This window comes from Phyllobates terribilis, unplaced genomic scaffold (genome assembly GCF_046119375.1).
Source record: "Phyllobates terribilis strain yellow unplaced genomic scaffold, ASM4611937v1 Scaffold_3__8_contigs__length_932513732, whole genome shotgun sequence".
NCBI lineage: Eukaryota > Metazoa > Chordata > Amphibia > Anura > Dendrobatidae > Phyllobates > Phyllobates terribilis.
The window spans coordinates 248579847-248605098 of NW_027362763.1; the positions used below are offsets into that span (position 1 = coordinate 248579847).

Genomic DNA, 25252 nt, shown 5'->3' on the forward strand with positions numbered 1-25252 from the left:
TCTGGAAAAGTGGCCAAATGGGTGAAGTCCTGTTGTTGGTGCCACAATGAGTAAATGACATATAAATGATTTAGTCATCATGGGGTCTGGGGCTAAATACGGTCAGGGGCGACATCTGCCCAGAACTTGTATGTTTGCATGAGTTTCCTCTGTGTACTACAGTTTCACCTCCGCTCTGGTCTATGTGTGATATGGAGCTCAACTGGGATGGTTGTGAGCGATAACAATTTATTTAGAGTGATAAAAAAAATACAAATAATAGGAAAGAAATAAATGAAATTTTTATTATTACTACAAATGGTTGAAAATCTGCCTAAAAAATTACAATAAATATTACACTGTATGATTTATGTCAGGAATCCAGCATGTGACGAGGATGTGAACTATCTCTAATTGGGTACGTCACAGGGTACATAATCACTTAAGATATCCTGGATTGATGAGCAGACATCCTTGTGAACGTGACAGACACTGCAGAGGTAGATCAGCCTCTGCGCCTGAGCCACCAGAAATGAAGACGGCTTGACTCTGTCCCACTGCTTTTTAGACCGGAAATGTAGACATTCGTGACATTTATTCAGCAAACTCAGGAACCTGATCTTCATGGCGAGAAGCATGAACTCATCTTCCGCTGATTTCATCTGTAAATCACCATCTCTTTGCACCACCTTTCAATTAAAAGTAATAGTAAAATCGTGAAGGAAAGCCGTACTAAGAACATTATTCATGAAGTTGTTCATTTAAATTAATAATCAAATTTTCTGTTTCGACAATAAAAGTGATTTTCTACAGTTCAATGCTGAGCAATCTGGTATGCACAACACATATGTCTACCTCCATAGTCCTAACAGGCATTGTTCTGACATATTTACAGAAAGTGTTAAAAGGAATTGCATATTTTATCCCTAGGACGACTTGTCCTGCAATTTGGTTGTGGTCTTGGACCTACGTTACCATGGGCCATGGGCTACATAGTCATTTAGTAGGAACAGGATAAATCAGTCCAATGTATCGCCAAAGCAAAGGTTTAGCCAAAAACTACCCTGGGTTGGAATGGAGAACTAGAGTGAAAATGCAAAGCAAGGGGGCACAAACTAAATGAAATCAAAGTAGGCAAGGTCAGGAAGCAGAGAAGGTAAGCAATCCAAATGAAGTTGGGTCTCAACTAGCTCAATCATACAATTAAACAGTAAAGCAATAATCAGTCTGACCTGCCATCAGCATGTAACATTGCAGGGGGAGATGAACAGATTGATACATTGGTTTGTAGAAAAAGTTTTAGTAAAACTTGTATTTTATTCATTGAAATCCCTGCTTAGAACTCACTAGTCTTAGGAGTCAAGTGGGCTTAGGAGTCCAGTGGGCGGCCCTAATCAGTGATTGACAGCTGAGTATTCACACTTACACAAGAAAATCTGTCAAACATTGAGGGAGATCAGCAGGTAGACCCCTATGCCCAGGATGAGCAGGGATTGAAATGTACAAAATACATCTGGAAAGTCTTCCTACAAAAGTCAGGCTGTCAGCTTCTCGTGCTACCGCTTGTTGCCCATAGTTTGTGCAGGATTTACAAGCTGTTGGGATAACTACGATTGTGCAGCCATCCTCTATTTTCACACAGGAGAAACAAAAGAAGGATGAATTTGCACTGTACATCCCTTTCCTTCACCCCCAACAAGTGGTCATGTTCTTGCTTTCCAATTGTGCTCATTTACCTGTGATGTCAATTTTCTTGCTCCAACATTGAATTTTGCTTGTTTCCCCATTGCCAAAAATGTGACGTAAATCCGCTCTTTCTCAAATATTCTGACGCCCACTTGATGGTTCAAGGCTATAAATATAGGTTTGAACTCAACGCAAGGACTGGCAATGTCAGGGCTCTTCCACCGCCATCGCCGTACTCTTCTGCCTGTGCAGTCCGAGGATTGTCCTCCTACTGGATTCAGAATTATCCTGGATATTTAAGAACACAATACGGCATTTCATCCATCTGTCAGTGAATTAATCAGTAAAAGAGCTTCTTACCACTGACATTCTATATTACAAGAAAAATCGCATTTAACTATTTATGTGCAGCATGTAGGACAATGCATTGGATCGACTGTATTATTATCTCAAGTAATTTTCATACTTCCTTACATGCACCTTACACCAGTGGAACATCCAGCAGACACTTGTCAGAAGAGGCTCAGAGCAGCTCTTATATTATGACAATTCTGTTATCAGTGATATTTATTAGCAGAAACAGGAATCTACATGTGACAGATTCTTATATACAGCTCGTACGCAGCCTCCTGACTGCAGCAAAAGAATATTAGAATGGATATAGCTGACTTTCCCAAAGTCTCTCACTAATACCGTTCTTGTGTGAAAATAATATTCTGATTTTTGCTATTATCCTTAGACCTTGTTCACACACAACAGATCTGGTGCAACTTTTGTGATGCACTTTTTTTCAGTTATAAACAGAATAAGATCCATAGAGGAGGATAAGAGGAATTTACTTAATACCCTGTGAGGGGATACTGGTTTTGACATAGAACAAATATAGTGTAATTTTTCTTTTTATTTCCCATTTTTCTGCATTGTCTTTTATGACTATGGATTTTTTTTGTAGAATAATTCTATAAATGACCCAGAGCAGTTTATCATCATCGTGGGACATCCAGACTGAAAATGTGACATGGCTTGGAGGGTAATAATGGTAAATGGTTTATTACTTAGTTATTAAAAAGTTATTCCCCAAAAAAAACAAGTTATACCCAATTCAAAGGGACTCCAGTGATCTCGAGATCAGGGTCTTCGAACCCTGAGAATGGTGCTCAGCAGGCCAGTCTTGAATGAAACAGAGGAGTGCAGCACTTGATTTTTCCAGCGATTTCAGCCGAGCCCCAATCTCGGGATCACTAGGAGTCCCAGCAGGACCTCCAATGATAAGAAAGTTTTCCATTAATGGATAGGAGATATATTTTTTTCTTGTGGGGGAAGGGGGGGCATCTATCACTAGTGCTGTAAGATTCATGCATTTAAAAGTAAAAAGCATGGAGCCTACTGATTCATATTTATTAAAATTAAGCAAAAATATCAAAAAGTGGAGTGTATAATCCAAACTGCTAGATGTGTTCAGAACCCATAAAATTATTGTGGCACACACCATTTACTACAAAATTATACACCTCATGTGTTAAAGGGAATCTGTCACAAAGTTTTTGCCGCCTAATCTGAAAGCAGCTTAACGTAGTGGCAGAGGCGCTGCTTGCTGTAGTTTTGATAAAATCACAGTTTTATTAGCCAGAGTTGAGGACTAGTAAACCTGCGGCCAGGTAGTCAAGCATAATTCATGAGCTCTGTATAACCCTGACCATACCACTGATTGGCAGCTTTCTATGTACAATGCACGTGGGCAGAAAGCTGCCAATCAGTGGTGTGGGCGGGGTTATACAGAGCTCAGCGTCCAGTAGATCTGCAGCAGATAAAACAGGGATTTTATCAAAATGACAACAAACAGCCCTGTAAGTGACACATCTCCGGATTCAGGGTCTCTGCCCCGACATTATGCTGCTCTCAGATGGGGTAGCAAAAACAATGTATAAAAGCTCAATAATAACTTTGTATGGGGCAGTTCATATATATACAGTATATAGTGCAATCACTCAGGGTATTTTTCTTGTTGTGAATCTCACGAATCGAGTTATAGACCGTTCAAATTCAATGAGAATTGCAAATTTCAGGAAACTTGACTTGAAGTCAATTCGCAGTGGATCGATTTGCTTTTCTCTAGTAGTAGCGAAAATATGGTCTTAGGTAACAGTGATGTGGTCTTTATATTAATGTTACCTGTTAACTACACAGTACAGAGAAATGCTGAGAACACAAGGATGCAGTGACATCACTAACGATATCATTGGTTTCCACAATATAGTGTAGAGCAGGTTTTTTCTACACAAAGGACTTATTTTTTCAGGGCAGAATCTGCTTAATTCAGCACCATTTCTCATTTAACCCATTCAAGAACCCAGGAATTTTTCATTTTTTGCACTTTCGTTTTTCCTGTCTTCATTCCAAGAGCCATACATTTTTAATTTTTTTTCCATAAATATAGACATATTGTTTTTTTGTGACTCAAGTTGTAGTTTTGAATGACACCATTTTACCAAACAATGTACTGGTTAGCAGGAAAAAAATTCCAAGTGCTGTGAAATTGTGATAAAAACTTATAAGTCTGTCATTGTTTTTTGCATTTTGTCTTTACAGTGTCCGTTGTATGGTAAAAATGGGCAGGCAATATGATTCTCCAAGTCAGTACAATCACAATGATACCAAATATGTCCAGTTGTTTAGATTATTTTAATGGTGAAAAACATTGGGAAACTTAAAAAAAAAAAACTTTACTTGGGGCACCATTTTCAATATTTGATTATTGGTCCTATGCTGGATTTTCGCTCTGTGTTATTACCCTTTACTTTGGTAAAGACCATAAGAATTATCATCTTGGGCTCAGTAAATAAAAAGACCCATATCTCTGGAAGCAAACTGCAAATATAAAAAAATCAAATACTCACGAAAGCAGCGGGAATGAAATAAGAGCAAAAACCGTCCACTTTTGACCTGATGACAGGTCCTGTTTAAGTAAGAATTAATTAGTGATAGTAACACATTGGCCATCAGTCAATGGAGTGTGGATGACTATTTTCAAAATAACATTTTTGTTAATAAGGAGTTGATCCATTCCTATGTACGAGAAGAAAAAAGGTAGGTTCACATCAACGTATCTTTTTGGCAAAATGTGGCCCATGAAAAAAGGACCATAGCATGGACAGCTTTAGGACAAATGTTATCCAGTGGCAGTGCATTTGAGCGATTTTGTGCATGAAAATAAATCACAGCATGCACTAGATTCTTCGTGTGTTGGGTGAGACTCGCCCATTCAAGTTTACAGATCCTTAAAGGGAATCTGTCAGCAGTAGTGTTGAGCATTCCGATACTGAAATATCGGGTATCGGCTGATATTCGCGGTATCGGAATTCCGATACTGAGTTCCGATACTTTTACAGTATCGAATACCGGAATCGGAAGTTCCCATAATGCCTGCGCTCTGCAGTGTCTCTGAAGGATGACAAGCTGGATGGTAACGCTCAGCTGCGATCCAGCCTGTCATCAGAATGCCATCCCAGCGTGAGAGAATTCTCCTGATTGTTTAAAAGCCGGCGGGCGGTAAAAAGCCGCCGGCTTTTAAACAATCACACAGCCCCATACTGCTTCCCCGCAGCCTACCACCCCGATCCTCCGCTCCCCTCGCCACCTCCCATCCCGATCGTAAGTTAGGACTGGGCGGGGAGCGCAACACCAAGGAGCGGGGAGCGAAGGACCCTGGCGGGGAAGCCGGCAGTGAAAAGACTTCACCGCCGGCTTTCCCGTTCTGTGCTGCACTCTCCCGCCGGTTATTTCAAATGAACAGCTGAGGTATCAGGTGATGCTGATCAGCTGTTCATTTGAAGTCGCCGCGGTGCCCTCAGAGGGTTCACGTGAGTTCATGCTTGACTGCATTGCATGAACTCACATGAACTTTCCCACGGCCGCACAGGTCAGCCTCACCTCCCAGACGATCAGCCCGTCATGATTGGTGTGTGTGGGTGTCTGTGCGCGGTGTCTGCGAGTGTGTGCGGGGTGTCTGTGCGTGTGTCTGTGAGTGTGTGCGGTGTCTGTGCGATGTCAGCGGGTGTGTGCGTGCAGGCAGACATAGGCTGATGTGACACTACTACTCCCATCGGCCTATGTCTGTCCCCCGTCCACTCGTGCCAGCAGGATCAGCTCGATGGAAGCAGTAGTTCCCATCAGCCTGATCCTGCTATTTAAATTGCCCTACTGTGTCCCCAATAAATGTTAAATACATGTCATTGGTGGCCAGTGGTTGCCTACAATAAATTAGTTCATACATTACCTGTCCCCGCCGATCGCCACCTAAAATAAAGTAAAAAATAAAAAACTACACCTATACTCACCTAGACACCTAATTCCCCGAAGCCATCGATCTCCTGTAATAAAATATAAAATAATAAACCACAACCTTATCCTTACCCCTCCGTAGTAGTCCACGAGTGTCCCACGAAGATCTCCAGTTCAGAGCAGCCACATAGAATGTGACCGCTCTGAACCGCTGCCGCCGCTAGAATGACGGGGCCGTAAAGCAGCCCCGTCATTGCATAAGCGGGTTCGCCGGAGTTCAGACAGCGCTGCTCCGGTCAGCTCCTTTACGGCCCTGCTGTATCGTGAGAAATTCCCACGGTACAGCAGTGCCGTAAAGGAGGTCTCCGGAGCTGCGCTGCCTGAATGCACTCCGGTGACCTCAGTCAGTGGCTCCTGCTGCCGGGAGCGGACATGTTCCCGGCAGTGTGAGCTTACAGCAGCCATGCACAGCTGTCACCATCTCCAGATGTGACAGCTGTGCATGGGAGATCAGCGTAGGAACGTGGACAGGTAACTATTTTTAATTAAATAAAATTGTGTGTTTTATTTCAAATAAATTATTTTTTTCTGGGTGTAGTGTGTTTTTTCTTTTTAACACTTTGTAGGTTAGTAATGGGGGTGTCTTATAGACGCCCATCATTACTAACCTGGGCTTCATGGCAGCTGGCGCTGACATGAACCCCACCACTATTACCCCCTGCCACCGCACCAGGACAGCGTGGAAGAGCGAGGCTAAGTGCCAGAGTTGGCGCATCCTATGGATGCGCCATTTCTGGGGCGGCTGATGGCTGGTGTTTCTAGCCTGGGAGGGGGCCAATATTCATGGCACCCTTCCTGGGCTATTAATATCAGCCCCCAGCTGTCCGCCTAGCCTTTGCTAGCTATTAAATAGGGGGTACCCCACGTCATTTTTTGGGGGGGGTCCCCCATTTTAATAGCTATTAAAGGCTAGGTATTCAGCTGGGGGCTGATATTAGTAGCCTGGGAAGCTCCGTGGGTATTACCCACTTCCCAGGCTTCAAACATCTGCCCCAGCTGTCTGCTTAACCTCCGCTAGAGACTAAAATTATGGGGGATCCCACGCCAATTTTTTTTTAAATAAATCCTTTATTTTAACACTAAATTACATTTGAGGAGTTAATAAAGATGCAGTCCCTAAATTATTATTTATTTTTTAATTAATTTTTCCCCAAAATTTTGACGTGGGCTTTGCCATATTTTTGTATGCCAGCCAGGTACAGCATCCAGCTTCTATGAACGCGCCATTTTCCGGGGTGGCTGCGGACTGCAATTTGCACCGGGGGGGGGTGGGGGCAGAAAGCTTGGGCCTCCCTGAGCTGCAGATTCCAGCCCCCAGCTGCCTAGTTGTACCTGGCTGGACACACAAATAGGGAGAAGCCCCACGTATTTTTTTTTTTAATTATTTCATGAAATTCATGAAATAATAAAGAAAAAAAGGGCTTCCATATATTGTTGTGTCCGGCCAGGTACAAATAGGCAGCTGGTGGTTGGGGGCAGCCCGTTCCAGCCTGCTGTACCTGGCTGGACACAAATATAGTGCGAAGCCCCACGTCAATTTTTTTTTAATTATTTCAGGAAATTCATGAAATAATTTAAAAAAAAATACGTGGGGCTTCGCCCTATTTTTGTGTCCAGCCAGGTACAACTAGGCAGATGGGGGCTGGAATCCGCAGCGCAGGGAGGCCCAAGCTTTCTGGGCCCCACCCGCTGCAAATTGCAGTCCGCAGCCACCCCGGAAAATGGCGCGTTCATAGAAGCGCCATCTTCTGGCGCTGTACCCAACTCATCCAGGGCCCTGGTGCGGTGGCTCACTGGGTAATAAAGGGGTTAAGGCCAGCTTGGCATTATCAGCTGGCCCTAAGCCCGAAATTCATGGGGTCACGCCAATATTAGACATGACCACCATGAATTTCTAGTAAAGTATTTAAAAAAAACACAACACCCAGAAAAAAGTCCTTTAATTGAAATAAACACACAATTCTTTATTGTTCTAAATTAAACTCTACTTACCATCACGCCCATTCCAGCTGAAGCCAACGATCTCCTGCAATAAAAGTAAAATAATAAACCAGCCTCATCCTTACCTTTCCATGGTTCCCACGACAGCTTCAGCTCTGCTACATCGAGATGACAGGCTGGACCGCAGCAGAACGCTGCCATCCAGCCTGTCATCCCGCAGACACTGAGAAGCGCAGGCATGCTTGCACTCCTCAGTGTCTCTCTGTGACGGCATAAAGATGAGCCGAGGTCATGTCCAATGAACTCGGCTCACCTCATGCACGTCACTGACAGCGTGGGAAAATTCTCCTGCACTCAGCGCTTCAGCGTGAGAATTGTCCCACGCTGTCAGTGACGTGAATGTGGTGAGGTCATGTCCAATGAACTCAGCTCACCTCATGCACGTCACTGACAGCGTGGGAAAATTCTCACGCTGAAGCGCTGAGTGCAGGAGAATTCTCCCACGCTGTCAGTGACGTGCATGAGGTGAGCTGAGTTCATTGGACATGAACTCGGCTCATCTGGATGCCGTCACAGAGAGACACTGAGGAGCGCAAGCATGCCTGCGCTTCTCAGTGTCTGCGGGATGACAGGCTGGATGGCAGCGTTCTGCTGCGGTCCAGCCTGTCATCTCGATGTAGCAGAGCTGAAGCTGTCCTGGGAACCATGGAAAGGAAAGGATGAGGTTGCTTTATCATTTTTCTTTTATTGCAGGAGATCGTTGGCTTCAGCTGGAATGGGCGTGATGGTAAGTAGAGTTTAATTTAGAACAATAAAGAATTGTGTGTTTATTTCAATTAAAGGACTTTATTCTGGGTGTTTGTGTTTTTTTTTTAACTTTGACAATGGGGTTAGTAATGGGGGTGTCTTATAGACGCCTCTCCATTACTAACCTGGGCTTGATGTCAGCTGGCATTATAAGCTGACATCAACCCCAGCCCTATTACCCCACTGCCACCGCTACAGGGCAGTGGGAAGAGCGAGGCTAAGTGCCAGAATTGGCGCATCCTATGGATGCGCCATTTCTGGGGCGGCTGACGGCTGGTGTTTCTAGCCTGGGAGGGGGCCAATATTCATGGTACCCTTCCTGGGCTATTAATGTCAGCCCCCAGCTGTCTGCCTAGCCTTTGCTAGCTATTAAATTAGGGGGGACCCCACGTCATTTTTTTGAGGGGGTCCCCCATTTTAATAGCTAGTAAAGGCTATGTATTCAGCTGGGGGCTCATATTAGTAGCCTGGGAAGCTCCGTGGGTATTACCCCCTTCCCAGGCTTCAAACATCTGCCCCAGCCGTCTGCTTAACCTCCGCTAGAGACTAAAATTAAGGGGAACCCCACGCCAATTTTTTTTTAAATAAATCCTTTATTTTAACACTAAATGACAAGTACAGTAAGCAACACTGTCACTGTACTTCATATATATGTGACTGACATGTTTCTATCTATCTAATCTATGTGTGAAGCTCTATTCTGTCTGTTATAAATTGTCGGGTACCGCTGCTGAATTGCCGGCCGGCTTTTTTAAAGAGACGGTGCATGAAAACACAATTATTTTTTTAAATAAATCCTTTACACTAAATGACAAGTACAGTAAGCAACACTGTCACTGTACTTCATATATATGTGACTGACATGTTTCTATCTATCTAATCTATGTGTGAAGCTCTATTCTTTCTGTTCTAAATTGTCGGGTACCGGTGTATGCCGCTGATGAATTGCCGGCTTTTCATGTAATACATTCTACATTATTCTTAGTTGTTTTACTTCATGTAGAATTAACCTACAAGGAAAGAAAGGGTTTATTTTCATTCCGATATTTGTGTCCCATTGACTTGCATTGGTTTCCGGTATCGGAATCGGCGATATCCGATACTTTTTGGGTATCGGTCCGATCCAATCCGGTACGATATTTCCTGATATCGGAAGGTATCGCTCAACACTAGTCAGCAGGTTTTTGCTACCTCATCTGAAAGCAGAATAATGAAGGCAAAGAGAAGCGGAGTCCAATGATGTATCACTTCATTTACTGGTTGCAGCAGTTGTGACACAATCAGAGTTCTTAGAAGTAGACAGCAGCAGAGCTGAGAAAGCTAACCCCGCCCACACCAGGCTCTCTGTGTACAATGTCCATAGACAGTGAATGGCTTTTCACAGGGGGAGGGGGCATTGCTTTCACACTATGTTCAGGCACCCGTTCAGTAGTTCCCATTGGGGCTTACATTTGAACACCCTGCAAAACGGAATTCAGACATATGCACCAACGGGGCCCTGATTGGAGCCACTGAATGGGTGCTTGAACGCAGTGTGAAAACACCCCCAGTGAGAAGGCCGGACTTTTAAATTCCTATTTTGCATCTGTGTGCTTTAAGAAAGCAATTAGAACATCAACTGATCTTCAGGGTGCTTTTGAAGGAATAAAATAATCCACACTATCTATAAACAGAGAGATGGCGAGGGAACTTAGCTAATTTAAATCTCCTGGTCCACATGAATTACATCCTAGGGTACTAAAAGAGATAGCAGAGGAAATTGCAGAACCACTAGCCAGAATCTTTAAAAAATCCTGAAGAACAGGAGAAGTCCCAGAAGATTGGAGAAGGGCAAATGTTGTCCGTATCTTCAAAAAAGGAAAGAAGATGGAGCCAGAAAATTACAGGTCAGTGAGCCTTACTTCTATACCAGGAAAGATCTTTGAACAAATTATTAAACAGCATATACGTAAGTACGTGGATAAGAATACAGTAATTAACCACAGCCAGCATGGGTTTGTAGCAAACAAGTCATGCCAGACTAATCTAATTTCCTTGTATGATGAAATCACTGACTGTGTGGATCAAGGAAATGCGGTAGGTATAGTATATCTCGACTTCAGCAAAGCATTTGATAAAGTAACTTATACTATCCTTATTGAAAAAATAACCAGGTATGGGATTGACAAGGCTTGACCACAAAAAGTGATAATAAATGGTTGCACATCCAATTGGAAGAGTGTTTCAAGTGGGATACCACAAGGCTCTGTCCTGGTCCCAGTGTTGTACAACATTTTTATAAATGATCTAAATTAGGGAACGGAAGGTAAACTAATCAAATTTGTAGATGATGCAAACCTAGGAGAGATAGCTAACACTAGAGAAGACAGAGAAAGGATTCAGAAGGATCTAGATAAGCTTGAACAATGGTCAGCGACTAATAGAATAGTATTTAACAGGGAGAAATGCAAGATTCTACATCTGGGCAAGAAAACTTAAAATTACATCTACAGAATGGGAGGAATAGAACTAAGCAACAGCACGTGTGAAAAAGACTTTGGTATACTAATAGATCACAGACTTCACATGAGTCAACAATGTGATGCAGCAGCAAAAAAGGCAAACACAGTTCTGGGATGTATTTAGAGAAGCATAGAGTCTAGATCATGAAACGCAATTATCCCTCTCTACTCCTCCTTGGTCAGACCTCATCTGGAATACTGCGTCCAGTTCTGGGCATCACATTTTAAAAAAAACATTGAAAAACTGGAGCAAGTTCAGAGAAGAGCTACCAGGAGGGTGAGTGGACTGCAAAGTATGCACTACGAGGAATGGTTACAGGATTTGGGAATGTTTAGCTTGCAAAAAAGAAGGCTAAGGGGAGACTTAATAGCTGTCTACAAATATCTGAAGGGATGTCAGAGTGTAGAGGGATCATCCTTATTCTCATTTGCACATGGAAGCAAAAGAAGCAATGGGATGAAACTGAAAGGGAGAAGATACAGATTAGCTATTAGACAAAACATTTTGACCGTGAGGGTGATCAATGAGTGGAACAGACGGCCACGAGAGGTGGTGAGTTCTCCTTCAATGGAAGTCTTCAAACAGAAGCTGGACAGACATCTGTCTGAGATGATTTAGTAAATCCTGCATTGAGCAGGGGGTTGGACAGATGAGCCTGAAGGTCCCCTCCACCTCTACCATTCTATGATTCTATGATAAATTCTTCACAGTTAGTAAACAACTGTGACATATCACTGTATTCTGTGTTTCAACCTCTATCTCCTACTGTCTTCAGATTACATAGCAAAAACTTGCTGGCAGATTCTCTTTAAGAAAAAATGCCATATGGAGCAACAGTATAATAACACAGTATAGATTTTTACGGATACATTGTAATTCTTTAATATAGAAAATTACATTTAGTCTCGTAAATTTTTAATAACTGCTGCTGTATAGAAATGGATTGCACAGAGATTGCATATGAATTGCAATTCATCCGAGTTTTCAGGATGAAACGCGAATCACTTTTTTATATGCGTGTGTGAACCCGGCCTTAGAGATGTCTGTATTGTAACAGGGATATGTTATACATTTTCTGAAGTCTAAGTCTGAAGGGTTCCTGAAGTGTCCACACATTGATGAAACTGACCATGTTCTAAGTCATCAAGATTAATATATTTCTGATGTATACCCAAACAAGCAGCCTACGTCAATTTAATGATTACGGCCTATTTGTCTAACCATAGCAGTTATTTGTACTCTACGGCTAATGTCTGTAAGAAATGTAAGCTCCCTTTCCAAGAATGGATTGTTAATTAATGTATGATAAGAATGACGTCTCTCCCCATGACATTTACCATACAACCCGCAAACACACAAAGTCCTTATTTTTCAGGTATTATAAAATAAGGCAGCAGAGTTTATCATACAATAATTCTTAGATTTAATTCTCCTGCTTTATAATGTGATCAATTACATTACGCCCTGGAGTTCAAATCATGTTCTTATGTAAACTTCCAATACAATTCTTGTACAATAAAGCACAAATTCAATTAATTCAGCTTTACCTGGCGACTAACAAATCTCCCACTTTATTAGCTAAAGTCGGCCTAAATAAGAAAATGAGAGGTCTAATCAGAAAAGATAATAATTATGGATAATGGGGTGGATGGAACAATATATTTAAGATGGAAATACAGTGAAAATATGGGGCAGATTGATTACTGCTGTCCTAAGGCTAGGCAGGATAAAACCACATTAGACAGGCAGAAAACGTGGCAATTGTTTCAGAATTGTGCACTATGTAAGATACATTGCTAGATATGTTCGGCATTATTCCTTACACCACCTCTTGCCTCACACCAATATTTTGCTCCAAATTTTTTTTATATAAATTATCCTTACCATTCCTGTTAGCCACATTCTTTTTTATCTCTCTTTCTCACGGTAAAGGGAAGCGTAAAAAAGGTCTAAAATGCATTAAAAATTTGGGGAAGCCATGTAAAGCACTTTTTTTTTAGCAATCTGTGCCATAATTTCAACCCTTTTGCCGTGCCAGACACCATATTTATAACAGGGATTAAATGTGTTGGAAATATGAAGGTAGGACTTAATGTGTACATTATGTGCAACTCATTTATCTTTCTATTTAGAAAAGGTCCATCCTAATGTTGATTACCCTCTGCACCATGTTCATCAAGATGACAGACACTATGCTGATAACTATGACGTACAATGCACCGAGACAGAGACAGAAACATTGTTTATGCAGTGCACCAGCGTTAAGTGGATTCTGTCAGTAAGATCATCCCAGCCCAAACTGCATATATGGGCAAACAGCTATTTAACAGCTAAATGCATGGACATCTTTATATCTTTTATCTGTTGCTGCATTCCTGAGAAATTAGCCTTTTAATTCATATGAAAATAAGGCATTAAGTGCTGTTAGCGTGATAGAGCACTTCCCGAGACTCTGTCTCCCAAGGTTATTTCCCTACCTAGCATCAGCCTCTTTAGCTTGATTGATAGTTCATTGATTAAAGCTAAAGAGGCTGGTGCTGGGTGGGAAAACAACCTCAGGAGGCAGAGGCTTGGGAAGTGCTCTGTCCTTCACAGAGCACTTACTGAACACCTCATTTGTATATTTCACATAACATATGAGTGACCAATATAGCCACCCTTCTTTGCAATTGCAGATATAAGCCTTCCATCCATGGAGTGAGTCTGCCAGTTTCTTATTCTGTTGATGATCAACTCTTTGGGCAGCACCAACCACAGCCTCCCAGACACTGCTCAGAGAGGTGTACTGGTTTTCTTCACCATAAAGCTCCCATTTAAGAAGAGCCCACAAGTTCTCAATAAGAGAAAAACCAAAGACAAGCAAAATACCCAAATATCTGGAAGTAAATGGGTAAATCGCACAGTGCAAAAATAATGATAAATAATAAAGGGTATTTAGTTAACATAATTTTGATCAAAATAATGTAAAACCCATCCCACCACGTCACGGTAACCCTTATGGGACAGTCCTAACTCTAATATTAAAACCTTACCATTTGTCAAGTGACATACATATGGATAAGGGCAGAGAGACTGAACCCCTAGTAGAAACATAGACCTGTGAGGCAGAATGAACCTTTCAGCTCAGACAAAGGGCGGCCACACCCTTTATATGCACTAAAGCACACTAAACTGCAAAGAAAAAACTTGGGAGTCTGAACTGAAACGTAAATTGATGTGCATGCAAAATGTAAAGGCATTTTCACATAAGGCCACTAGACAGAGAAAAATCTAGTAGAAACCAAATAATGTAAAAGCCATCCCACTACGTCACGGTTCATTCTGCCTCACAGGTCTATGTTTCTACTAGGGGTTCAGTCTCTCTGCCCTTATCCATATGTATGTCACTTGACAAATGGTAAGGTTATAATATTACAGTTAGGACTGTCCCATAAGGGTTACCGTGACGTGGTGGGATGACTTTTACATTATTTTGATCAAAATTATGTTAACTAAATACCCTTTATTATTTATCATTATTTTTGCACTGTACGATTTACCCATTTTCTTCCAGATATTTGAGTATTTTGCTTGTCTTTGGTTTTTCTCTGTCTAGTGGCCTTATGTGAACATGCACTTACATTTTGCATGCACATCAATTTACGTTTCAGTTCAGACTCCCAGGTTTTTTCTTTGAAGTTCTCAATAAGGTTAAGGTCAGGTGAGGAGGGGTCATGTTATTATTCTGTCATCCTTAATGCCTTTACTGAATAGCCAAGCAGCAGAGTACTTCAATACATGCAATGGAGTATTGTAACATACAAATCATAGGTTTCTTGAAAGGTAAAGACTTTGCACTGCACCACTGCTTGAAGAAAGTGTCACCTAAAAGCCCTAAAAGCTGTTAGTAGGTTTGGGAGTTGATTTTGAGTCCATCTTCAACCATAAAAGGTCCAACTAGCTCATCTTTAATAACACCACCACCTCCAACTGGCTGGCGTCTGAGTCGAAGTGGAGGTCTACTGTGCCCGTTACTGATTCTGCCACAGGCTCATCCATCTGGTCCATCAAGCATCATTCTCATCTCATTAGTCCATAAAACCTTTGAAAAAATCTGTCTTTAGATATTTCTTGGTCCAGTCTTGACGTTTCCACTTCTGTGTCGTGTTCAATGGTGGTCAGGTTTCAGCCCTCCATTCCTTGGCCATGTCTGTGAGCACTGAACACCTTGTACTTCTGGGCACACAAGGGAGGTTGCACATCACCTGATCTTCTTCAAACCAATAAGCATTCAAGTTTATACAACTTGGAGTTGGAAAACCATTATAAAAATGATGATATGGTCAAAATACTCACTTGCCTAATAATTGTGCACTTAGTGTGAAGGTGTCAATGAATGTCCATATGTGTAGTTTGGAGGGCTTGATCTTACTGATAGATTCTCTTTAAATAGCTTCAAGATGTCTATAAATAATATAAGGCATTAGCGATAATACTCTTCAGGGCTATGGATAAGCTAATTGTTTTCATGAAGATATTAACTCATGGGGATCATGTTTTATGCAGTCACACTGAGTGCATGCAGCATGAATTTACATATAGTATATAGCTCTGACATTGCTTTATTTCTAAGCATATAGAATTTACCAAGACAGATATTCATTTTTGTTTTATATTCATATTGCAGTCAAAAGATAGGAATCTTGATTTTCACACTTTTCTAAAAATACTGTAAAATGATCTTAGTATTAGGTAGAAATGTTGCAGATGACAGACTGTATATTATAGTGAGTGATACAGGATTACATTTCTGCAGAACTCACTGATACTGGAGCTGGTTATCTCCAAGCCGAGAGTGTCAGATGAACACTCGCCTCATGATTCCGCTATGCCTCATATTTCATTTTTCAGTATTCATTAATTATCAGAAGTGACCAGACAAGTGTATAGTTCACTTACACAATCATTATATATAGTCTTACTGTATGATACAAGCTCTGATGCAAACTATATACTATATAAGTGGCAGTGATTTGACCACCACACAAACAAGACCACCGTTAAGAATTATATACACTCGTCATCACTACAATTGCAGCACCAAGAAGGAAAAGCTGTGGAGTCAAGGAAATCTCAGGATCATTAGATATGTTAATGATATCCAAATTATGAGGAAAAAGAAACAACATTTTCAAAACCTCTCAATTTATTCAGTATCAAGAATGAGGGCCACACACAAAAATACCCACACTTACAAGTCTTGGTTGCTATCGATGAGGTTAGTAATGGTTGTCTAAGGAATGTTTTGCCATGCTGAATGCACTTGGGCATAAGTCATCAAGATCCGCTGCTGGCAGCTCTCTTTGCAATTACCGACCAATGATGTCTCCGTTGTGCTCAAAGGGAGACAAGTCCAGAGAAGCTGCAGGCCATGGTACCACGTTTAGACCCTGCAGGGTGTTCACAGCAGCACAAGCAACATGTGGCCTGGCATTGTCGAGTTAGAAAATGGTTATTAGGACTCTATGGAGAAATGGCTGTACCACTGTTTTGACGATTGATTTATTCTGTATTGCAAGTAAAATTGTATTTCACATACCAAGCCTAAAGCATCAAACTGTGTCTACACAAATCATCAGAAGGTGTTTGCATGACATTGAGCAATGTGCCACACAACCTGCTACAGGTGCTCTATTGGTTTCACACCAAAACTCTCAATGGTTATCATGATGCAGAGCATGACAGCAATGAACGCTGGAACAGAGGTCTATCCTCTTCTGCGATGAGTCCAGCTTTAGTACTGGATGAAATGATAGCTGGAGATTGGTGTGGAAACCACATGAGCAACACCATCAAGAGACCTTCACAGAGAAACGTCCTATTATAATAATAATTTTTATTAATATAGCGCCAACATATTCCGCAGCACTTTACAATTAAGCGGGGACATGTACAGACAAATTCAATACAAGGTAAGACAGTTTAAACAGTTACATTAGGAGTGAGGTCCCTGCTCGCAAGCTTACATTCTACAAGGAAATGGGGGGACATAATAGGTGAAAAGTGCTTGTTATTTCAGGTCTGGCAATTATAATAAATAAGGATTTTCATATAAAGCTGTATGATCCGGTCATCAGCCAGTATGTTTAAGTGCAATACTCAAGTATCGAGTGCAGTTATCTTGTGCATGGAGGGTGTGGAGACAGATGACTAGTAGGGTGCAGATTCTGAATAATGTTTAGAAGGAGGGGACAGGGGAAAGTTAATTTACTGAGTAGTTAAGGTGGTAGTCTTGTTTAAAGAGATGGGTTTTTAAAGCGCGCTTGAAGACATGGGGGCTAGGCATCAGTCGGAACGTCTGGGGTAGTGTATTCCAGAGAACTGGCGTAGCACGAGTCCAGTCCTATTGACTGGATTATGGTGTAAGCTGCATAAAGTAGGGTAGTCAGACCCTTCTAGTCTTCAAATCAATGTAACGCCAACCTGTTAATGTACCTGGAATGGTCGTGAAACCACCGGTAAGGCCAATTATCCAAAATGTCCCATGAGCAGTTTTTTAATGTGACAATGTCAGGCTGAATGCTGCTGGTGCTACTGTGAGTAGCCTGTGTGGCCTGCTGTGTCTCCGGTCTTATCTCCGATTGAGCACCTCTGGGACGTCATTGGTTGGCAATTGCTAAGGGAGCAGCCAGCAGAGGATCTTGATGATTTTCGTGACCAAGCACAATCAGCATGGCAGAGCATTCCTCAGACAACCATTAATAACCTCACTGATAGCAGCCAAGGCGTGCAAGTGAACATAGTTTTGCACTGATATTTGATATTGAATAAATTGAGATGCTTTAGAAATTTTATTTCCATTTTTTGATCATTTTTATATAGTTAATATGACTATCGATCCTGTGATTTCCATAATTCCACAACATTTTTCTTAGTGTTACAATTTCAATTTTGAGGAGTGTATAGATAGATAAATAGATGGATAAGGCAACCATATAGTATAAGCAGCAGAGAAGCCCACATTGCTCTGTACTTGGCTGGATGCAAATATCAGAAAATGACCTGGCCGCTGGAAAGGTGAGAGAACGGTGCTCTCCCACTCTATCCAGATAGTCCAGGCTTGAATTGTCTAATTAAACTTATTCAATTAAATCTGTCATTAAGATTAATCACCTTCTTAAATTGCATATATGGGCACACAGGTCTTTGGAATGTAAAGCCATCAGCACCTTTTTACCTTCTATCTGTTCGAGCATTTCCAAGAAATTTGTGTTTTGATTTATATACAAATGAGTTGTTAAGTGCTTTGGGTGTGACAGAACACTGTCTTCCCAGGTAGTTTAGCTGTCCAGCACTAAACTGATTAGCTTGATTGCAAGCGCGCTGTCTGATTTCTTTGTCTGATTCCTGATGTCACATACAGTGAGCTGTCAATCAAGCTAAAGAGGTTGGTACCGGCAGGGAAACAAGCTCAGGAGGCAGCAGCTTGGGAAATGCTCTGGCATACTCAGAGAACTTGCTACATCATTTGCATATGAATGAAAATGCTAATTTCCCAGGAATGTAGGGAAATATTGAAGATATAAAGGTATCAATTGATTTACAATTTTTAAAACCTGAAAGCTCAGATATAAGATTTGGGAGTCATGATCTTACAGATGGTTTCCCTGTAAGAACTAACTGGAAGAGCAGGTCAAGTTTAATACTCACAGCCTGGAGAAACAGGCTTTGACATATGAGTAGATAGTATATAATGTATGTATGTATATAATGTACAGTTAGGTCCAGAAATATTTGAACAGTGCCACAAATATTGGTATTTTAGCTGTTTACCAAAAGTCAAGACTCTCAGCTTTAGTTTGAGGGCATTTATATCCTAACTGGAGTAAGGGTTTAGGAATTACAGCTCTTTAATATGTAGCTGCCTCTTTTTAAAGGGACCAAAAGTAATTGGACAATTATCTCAAAAGCTCTTTAATGGTCTGTATGGGCTATACCGTTATAAATCCATAATAAATTAAACAGGTAAAAGGTCTGGAGCTGATTCCAGGGGTGGCATTTGCATTTGGAAGCTTATACTATGAACCCACAACATGCAGTCAAAGGAGCTCTCAATAGAAGAGAAACTGACCATCATTAGGCTGAAAAAAAAAAGAAATCCATCAGAAAGATAGCAAAAATATTAGGAGTGGCCAAATCAACGGCCAAAAAAAGAGCGAACTGATGGGCTTGGGAACTCAAGAAGGCCTGGATATCTACGCAAGACAAAAGTGGTGGATGATCGCAGAATCATTTGAATGGTGAAGAAAAACCCCTTCATAACATCCAACCAAGTGAAGAGCACTCTCCAGGAAGTAGGTGTTTTAGGATCTAAGGGTATGTGCACACGATCAGTGTTCACTGCGGATTGGACGCAGCACAAGTGGGCTGCGTGCAATCCGCAGCGGCCAGATGTTACAGCATAGTGGATGGGATTTATACATCCCATGTCTACTATGCGTTTGCAGCACACCCGCGGAATCTGACATGCGGCGTGTCTTTCCAGACCGCAGCATGTCTATTTCTCCTGCGGGTCCGCATGCAGGCTTTCCCCATAGACTTAATCTCTATGGGGAAAGCCCGCCTGTGAGAAAAAAAAAAAGAGGCCGGCGCTCATTTGCATAATGAGCGGAAGCCGGAGGCGGCTTCTCCACAGCCGGCTCCGGATGGTCTGCACATACCCTCAGTCTACCATAAAGAGAAATCTTCATGAGAGCAAATACAGAGGGTTCACCACAAGGTGCTAACCATTAATCAGCCTTAACAATAGAAAGTCCAGATTAAATTTATGCCAAAAAACATCTAAAGAAGCCAGATCAGTTCTGGAAAAGCATTTATTAGGCTGAGTTCACACGATGCGTATTTAATGCGTTTCCGCGGCGTTTTTGCAGTTGCGTAAGTGCCGCGGAAACGCATGAAAAACGCATGGTAGAAGGGCAGCAATGTTCCCCAATTGAAATCCGCATGTGCTGTGCCCATGATGCGGATTTTTAATTGACATCCGCAGCATGTCAATTAATTTTGCGGAAACGCTGCTCTTTTGCTGCCATTGACTTGCATTAGACCGCATGGAATCGGCATCACTGTATATGTTGATGCGCTTTTCATGCGGTCTAATGTGCGGATGGTACCCGGGTGTGGACTCTCATCCAGACCCAGGTACCATTAAAAAAAAAAGAATAAAATAAAAAATACATATATTCTCACCTTCTGACGGCCCGCGCAGCGCTCCTGCTTGGTTCGCGGCACTTCGGGGTTGAATGAAGAAGGACCTTCACTGACGTCAGAGTCATGTGACGGGTCACGTGACGCTGACGTCGGAAGGTCCTAAAGTCTTCACTGCCGGCAGCCGGGACCGAGCGAAGCAGGACACCGGGGGCCATCAGAGGGTAAAGTATATATTTATTTTTTATTTTTTGACATTCACACACTATATAAATCCATGCCGGTTGCATGGATTTATATAGTGTAAAGTTGACAAGCACTTTCCAAGTGATGCTAAAATCGCTTGGGAAGCGCTTGTCAACCCGCATGCGGAAATGAAAGTGAAGACCGCTTCATTTCCGCATGTCCCTGGCAGGAAACCGCATGTACAATCCGCATGCGTTTTTTCCTGCCAGAGAGATGCAGAAACGCTCAGGAAAAAATCCTGACCATTTCTGCATCGTGTGCACATACCCTTAGACAGATCAAACTAAGATCAACCTGTACCAGAATACAGGAAGAAGGAAGTATGGAGGAGGCTTGGAACAGCTCAAGATCCAGTGCACATCATATCCTTTGTAAAACATGATGGGGGCAATGTGATGGCATGGGCATGCATGGCTTCCAATGTTTATTGATGATGAGATTGAAGACAGAAACAGCCGGATAAATTCTGAAGTGTACAGGGCAATACTTTCTGCCAGATACAACTAAATGCAGCTAGTTTGATTGGACGGCGCTTCACAATACAGATGGACATAACCCAAAACATACTGTGAAAGCAACCCAGGAGCTTTTAAGACAAAGAAGTGGAATATCCTGCAATGGCCGAGTCAATCACCAGATCTCAACCCCATCGAGCAGCATTTCACGTGCTTCAGACAAAACTTAAAGCAGAAAGACCCACAAACAAGCAACAACTGAAGTCAGCTGCAGTAAAGCCCTGGCAAAGCATCACAAAGGAGGAAACCCAGTGTCTGGTGACGTCCATGGCTTCTATACTTCAGGCAGTCAATTCCTGCAAAGAATTCTCTACAAAGTATTAATAAAGAACATTTTATTTACGGTAAAGTTAATTTGTCCAATTAATGTTCAGTAAGGAGGCTTTGTAGAAAAATGGCTGCAATTCCTAAACATTTCACAGGATATATTTGTTCAACCCTTTTACTTAAACCTGAAAGTTTACACTTCAATTGCATCTCAGTTGTTTCAGTTTAAAACCAAAATAGTGGCATGCAGAGCCCAAATAATGAAGATTCGGACACCTAACTGTATATGTCTGTGCATATTATATATATATATATATATAATATGTATATACACAGTATGTGGATGTTTTTTACTGCTTACATCTTGTTGACTTCCAATAAATGTTATTTTTGTGATCATCAACAGCGCACCACAATCTGTGAGTTAACAGCTATGTTAACAAGCGCGCTGGGCTTTGGAAGATGGCCAGCTCAGTTAATATTAGCAGCAGAGATGTGAATGTGCTGATCTGCAGCAGCCAGCAGGGATCTGGCTCCTATCAATATCTCAGCAGATTAGCATTAGCACACTGGTCTATTGACTTTCATTACATCATGCCCTACTAACTGGAAAGAATCATAACCCTGATAGGACAGTATGGGCCATTAGGTAAAAGCAGGGTGGCACATACCATACATTCTTGTTTGGGTGGTAGCAGGTAGCTTTCCCAGAAGATCCAAATACTGCCATGATGTCTGCGGTGTGCTCTCTGTCTTCTTGAACAATGCAGATTGATTCTTTTACTTTACTTGGAACAATAATAATAGCCAGATTACCCGAAGGATAGCTGCAAGATAAGGCCAATAACCAGTAATCTTATTGCCACATATTTGTGACTGCATGCTACACAGATAATCTATACAGCCTCTGGGCTGGCGGGAGAGATTTTTCTGCTGCTGTGCTTCCCAGCTTGTAGCATGTAATAATTATTTTATACATACCAATCACATAAAAATAAATAAAAACATGTTTATTTGCCACAAACATTGCTGCAAAATAATAACTGCAAGTAGTGAAACATGAAACACTCTACAAATAGTGGCCTTTTATATGATGTTTTTCCCTCAATTTAAGTGCATATTTTGGCATAGTTACCAACAATGTTGTTGATATTTAGGGACGCTAAGCCACAACTCTAGTCCCACCAAGGAATGTCCCCCTTCCCAACATGGACCCCCCACTTGTAAAAATTTTAATAAACCAATTGCATCTTCACCCCAAAATACCCCAATTTTAAATAAGTTCCACTCCTTTTCATCCCAGGAAAATTTTTGACTTTGCGACGACTAATTTTGAAATCATGGCAAGCCTTGGGAAATCCATGACTGTTAGCAGGATGTTTCGGGTGTTTTTCCCCTCAAAATGCAGCATCCTTTAGACATGTCCTTTGATCAAGTGTTTCCTCATAGACTTGTCTATAGAAAATGAAAGCTTAAAAAGTGAAAATTGCTTGGTCCTTAATGGGGTAAAGGATAAGCTGTTAAAAAACCCTAACTGGCGAGGTAAAATACTGGAGCTTATATGTACTGTACTTAATTCTTTTATGACACCTCTCTCTATTATAAGCGGTGAAAAACCTACAGAGGGTTTTTTACACAGGTCGGCAATAAGGCAGAAAAAAAGGCCCATGGCGGTGCCACGATGACTGCATCCTATTTTCTCAATTGTCATTAAAAGAAAAAAATGTATCTAAAAAATTAGAAAAAAATGAAACCATACGAGCAAAGTCACAGCACAAATATGAATAATGCTCTATGTCTTTATTCCTCACATGGCGTCATGCTCATGCCCATTATGAGACATATCAGAGAAGAAACGAGGGCTCTAGACACTAATAAGACATTTATCATAATAAAGAATGTAAAGCTTGAAGTACAAAGGATACAAAATTTGTGCACTTCCATCTGTAAAAACTGTGAGGAATTTCCTTCCTGTCCTGTAGTATTTTTCGATAAATCTTCCCGGGATTATCTGAAATAAAGCATGAAGTATTGTAACAGTATCAACACATCTAGCTTTCATATTCAGGAACTGGCACAACTGCACAAGAGCCATGAATGTGACATCTACAAGATAACTGTAATTGTGGTATAGAGTATTTCAGTTTTCTCATGTTATATTATATAGTTTGTTGGCTCTTCTCACCACCATTATCACCGCATCCTACATAGATTAGACAAAAATATATTATTATTATTTTTTTTATATATATTTTATATATTTTAACTGTCCAGATTTTGCAGTGTACTACACTACAGATCTGCACCAACTTGACGAATGCAGAACTACAAATACTGTATGTACCACTATTCAAAATAGATGTCATTAAAAATGGAGGCCTACCTTTAGTTTCAGGTACTTTGGGATTCATCAACTCCCTAGAGGACTACGTTATGTTCACACTCTTCCTTTTAAATATGTATATACATTCAGGGGCGGACATACCATTAGCACAACCTGTGCAAAAGTTCTAATTGCCCCCCACCCACCCAAAAAAATAAATAAATAATTGTTGGGGTCACAGAAGAGCATATGTCACAACTTTCCAGCCTTTACATAGTAATGTTCCTCCTGCTGAAGACCTAGATTCTTCTTTCATTGCCCCCATGAAGTATGATGCCAACAAAAGAGCCCCCAAACACAGTATGATACCCCCATGGTGAATTCCTCCACATGCACAGTATGATAACTCTACTGTACTCCACCTCAACTCCCAAGGCAAAGTATGGTGATCCCAACACAGTATGATCCCCCAACTGTGACCCCCACACAGTATGATGGACACCACACAAACCTTAACAATGTATAATTGCTTGCATACAGTATAATGGCCCCCCACATATTATAATGGCCCCACATAGCCTTCCATATAGTATAATGCACCCCCCATAATTCTCCATATAGTATAATGCACCCCCATGATCCTTCATATAATATAATATAATGTACTCCCCATGGTCCTCCATAGAATAAAATGCACTTCCCATGGTCATCCATACAATATAATGCACTCACCATGGTCCTTGATACATTATAATGCACACCCCATGTTCCTCCATACATTATAATGCACCCCCCCATGGTCCTCCATATAATATAATGCACTCCCCATGGTCCTCCATATAATATAATGCACTCCCCATGGTCCTTCATACAATACAATGCACTCGTCACGGTACTCCATACAATATAATGCACCCCCCCATGGTCCTCCATACTGTATAATCCACCCCACCCATGGTCCTCCACACAATATAATGCACCCCTTCCATACTCTATTTTGGCCACCAGTGATTTAAAAAAATAAATAAATACAATACTCACCTCTCCTCTTTCCACCCAATGCTCCGGCCTCCTGTGGTGTGAGGTGTCGCACATCTCAGAACAGCAGGTGCGCTGTAATGATGTCATCATGCCCGCTGCTCTGACACCTCAGATGCAGAATGATGGGAGTGGAAGCGTCTGCTGACGCTCCCTCCTCCATCATCATGTTGACGGCCGAAGGTGGGCCCTGTGTAGGCGCTAATGGGCAGAGGGGTGGCTCGATGCAGGTGCTGACACCAGGCCCCCCCAACTCACGAGCCCCATAGCAGTGGCATGGACTGTCGCCATTTGTGGTACGCCACTCTGCAACCGCACAAGGGCTCAAGGGGTAAGGAGCCCAGCTTTTTTATCTCCGAACGTCGGAAGTTCCTGCAGGAGTTTGCTAGTTCCTCTCCTGTGATATTTGGCGATGATTTCAACT

The 25252-nt window shown here is 41.6% G+C and overlaps 1 protein-coding gene across 1 annotated transcript in view; it reads right to left on the reverse strand.

The window, feature by feature from the left end:
• Window positions 1–285: 285 nt before the first annotated feature.
• ERICH6 (glutamate rich 6) overlaps window positions 286–25252 on the reverse strand; it is an 88181-nt gene continuing 63214 nt past the window's right edge. Inside the window, exons 11-14 of the mRNA XM_073674713.1 lie at window positions 23393–23478; window positions 22139–22294; window positions 1716–1953; window positions 286–668 (exon numbers count right to left, since the gene is read on the reverse strand). Of these exons, the coding sequence (XP_073530814.1) occupies window positions 390–668; window positions 1716–1953; window positions 22139–22294; window positions 23393–23478 (759 nt within the window). The 3' untranslated portion in view covers window positions 286–389. The remainder of the gene's footprint in view (window positions 669–1715; window positions 1954–22138; window positions 22295–23392; window positions 23479–25252) is intronic.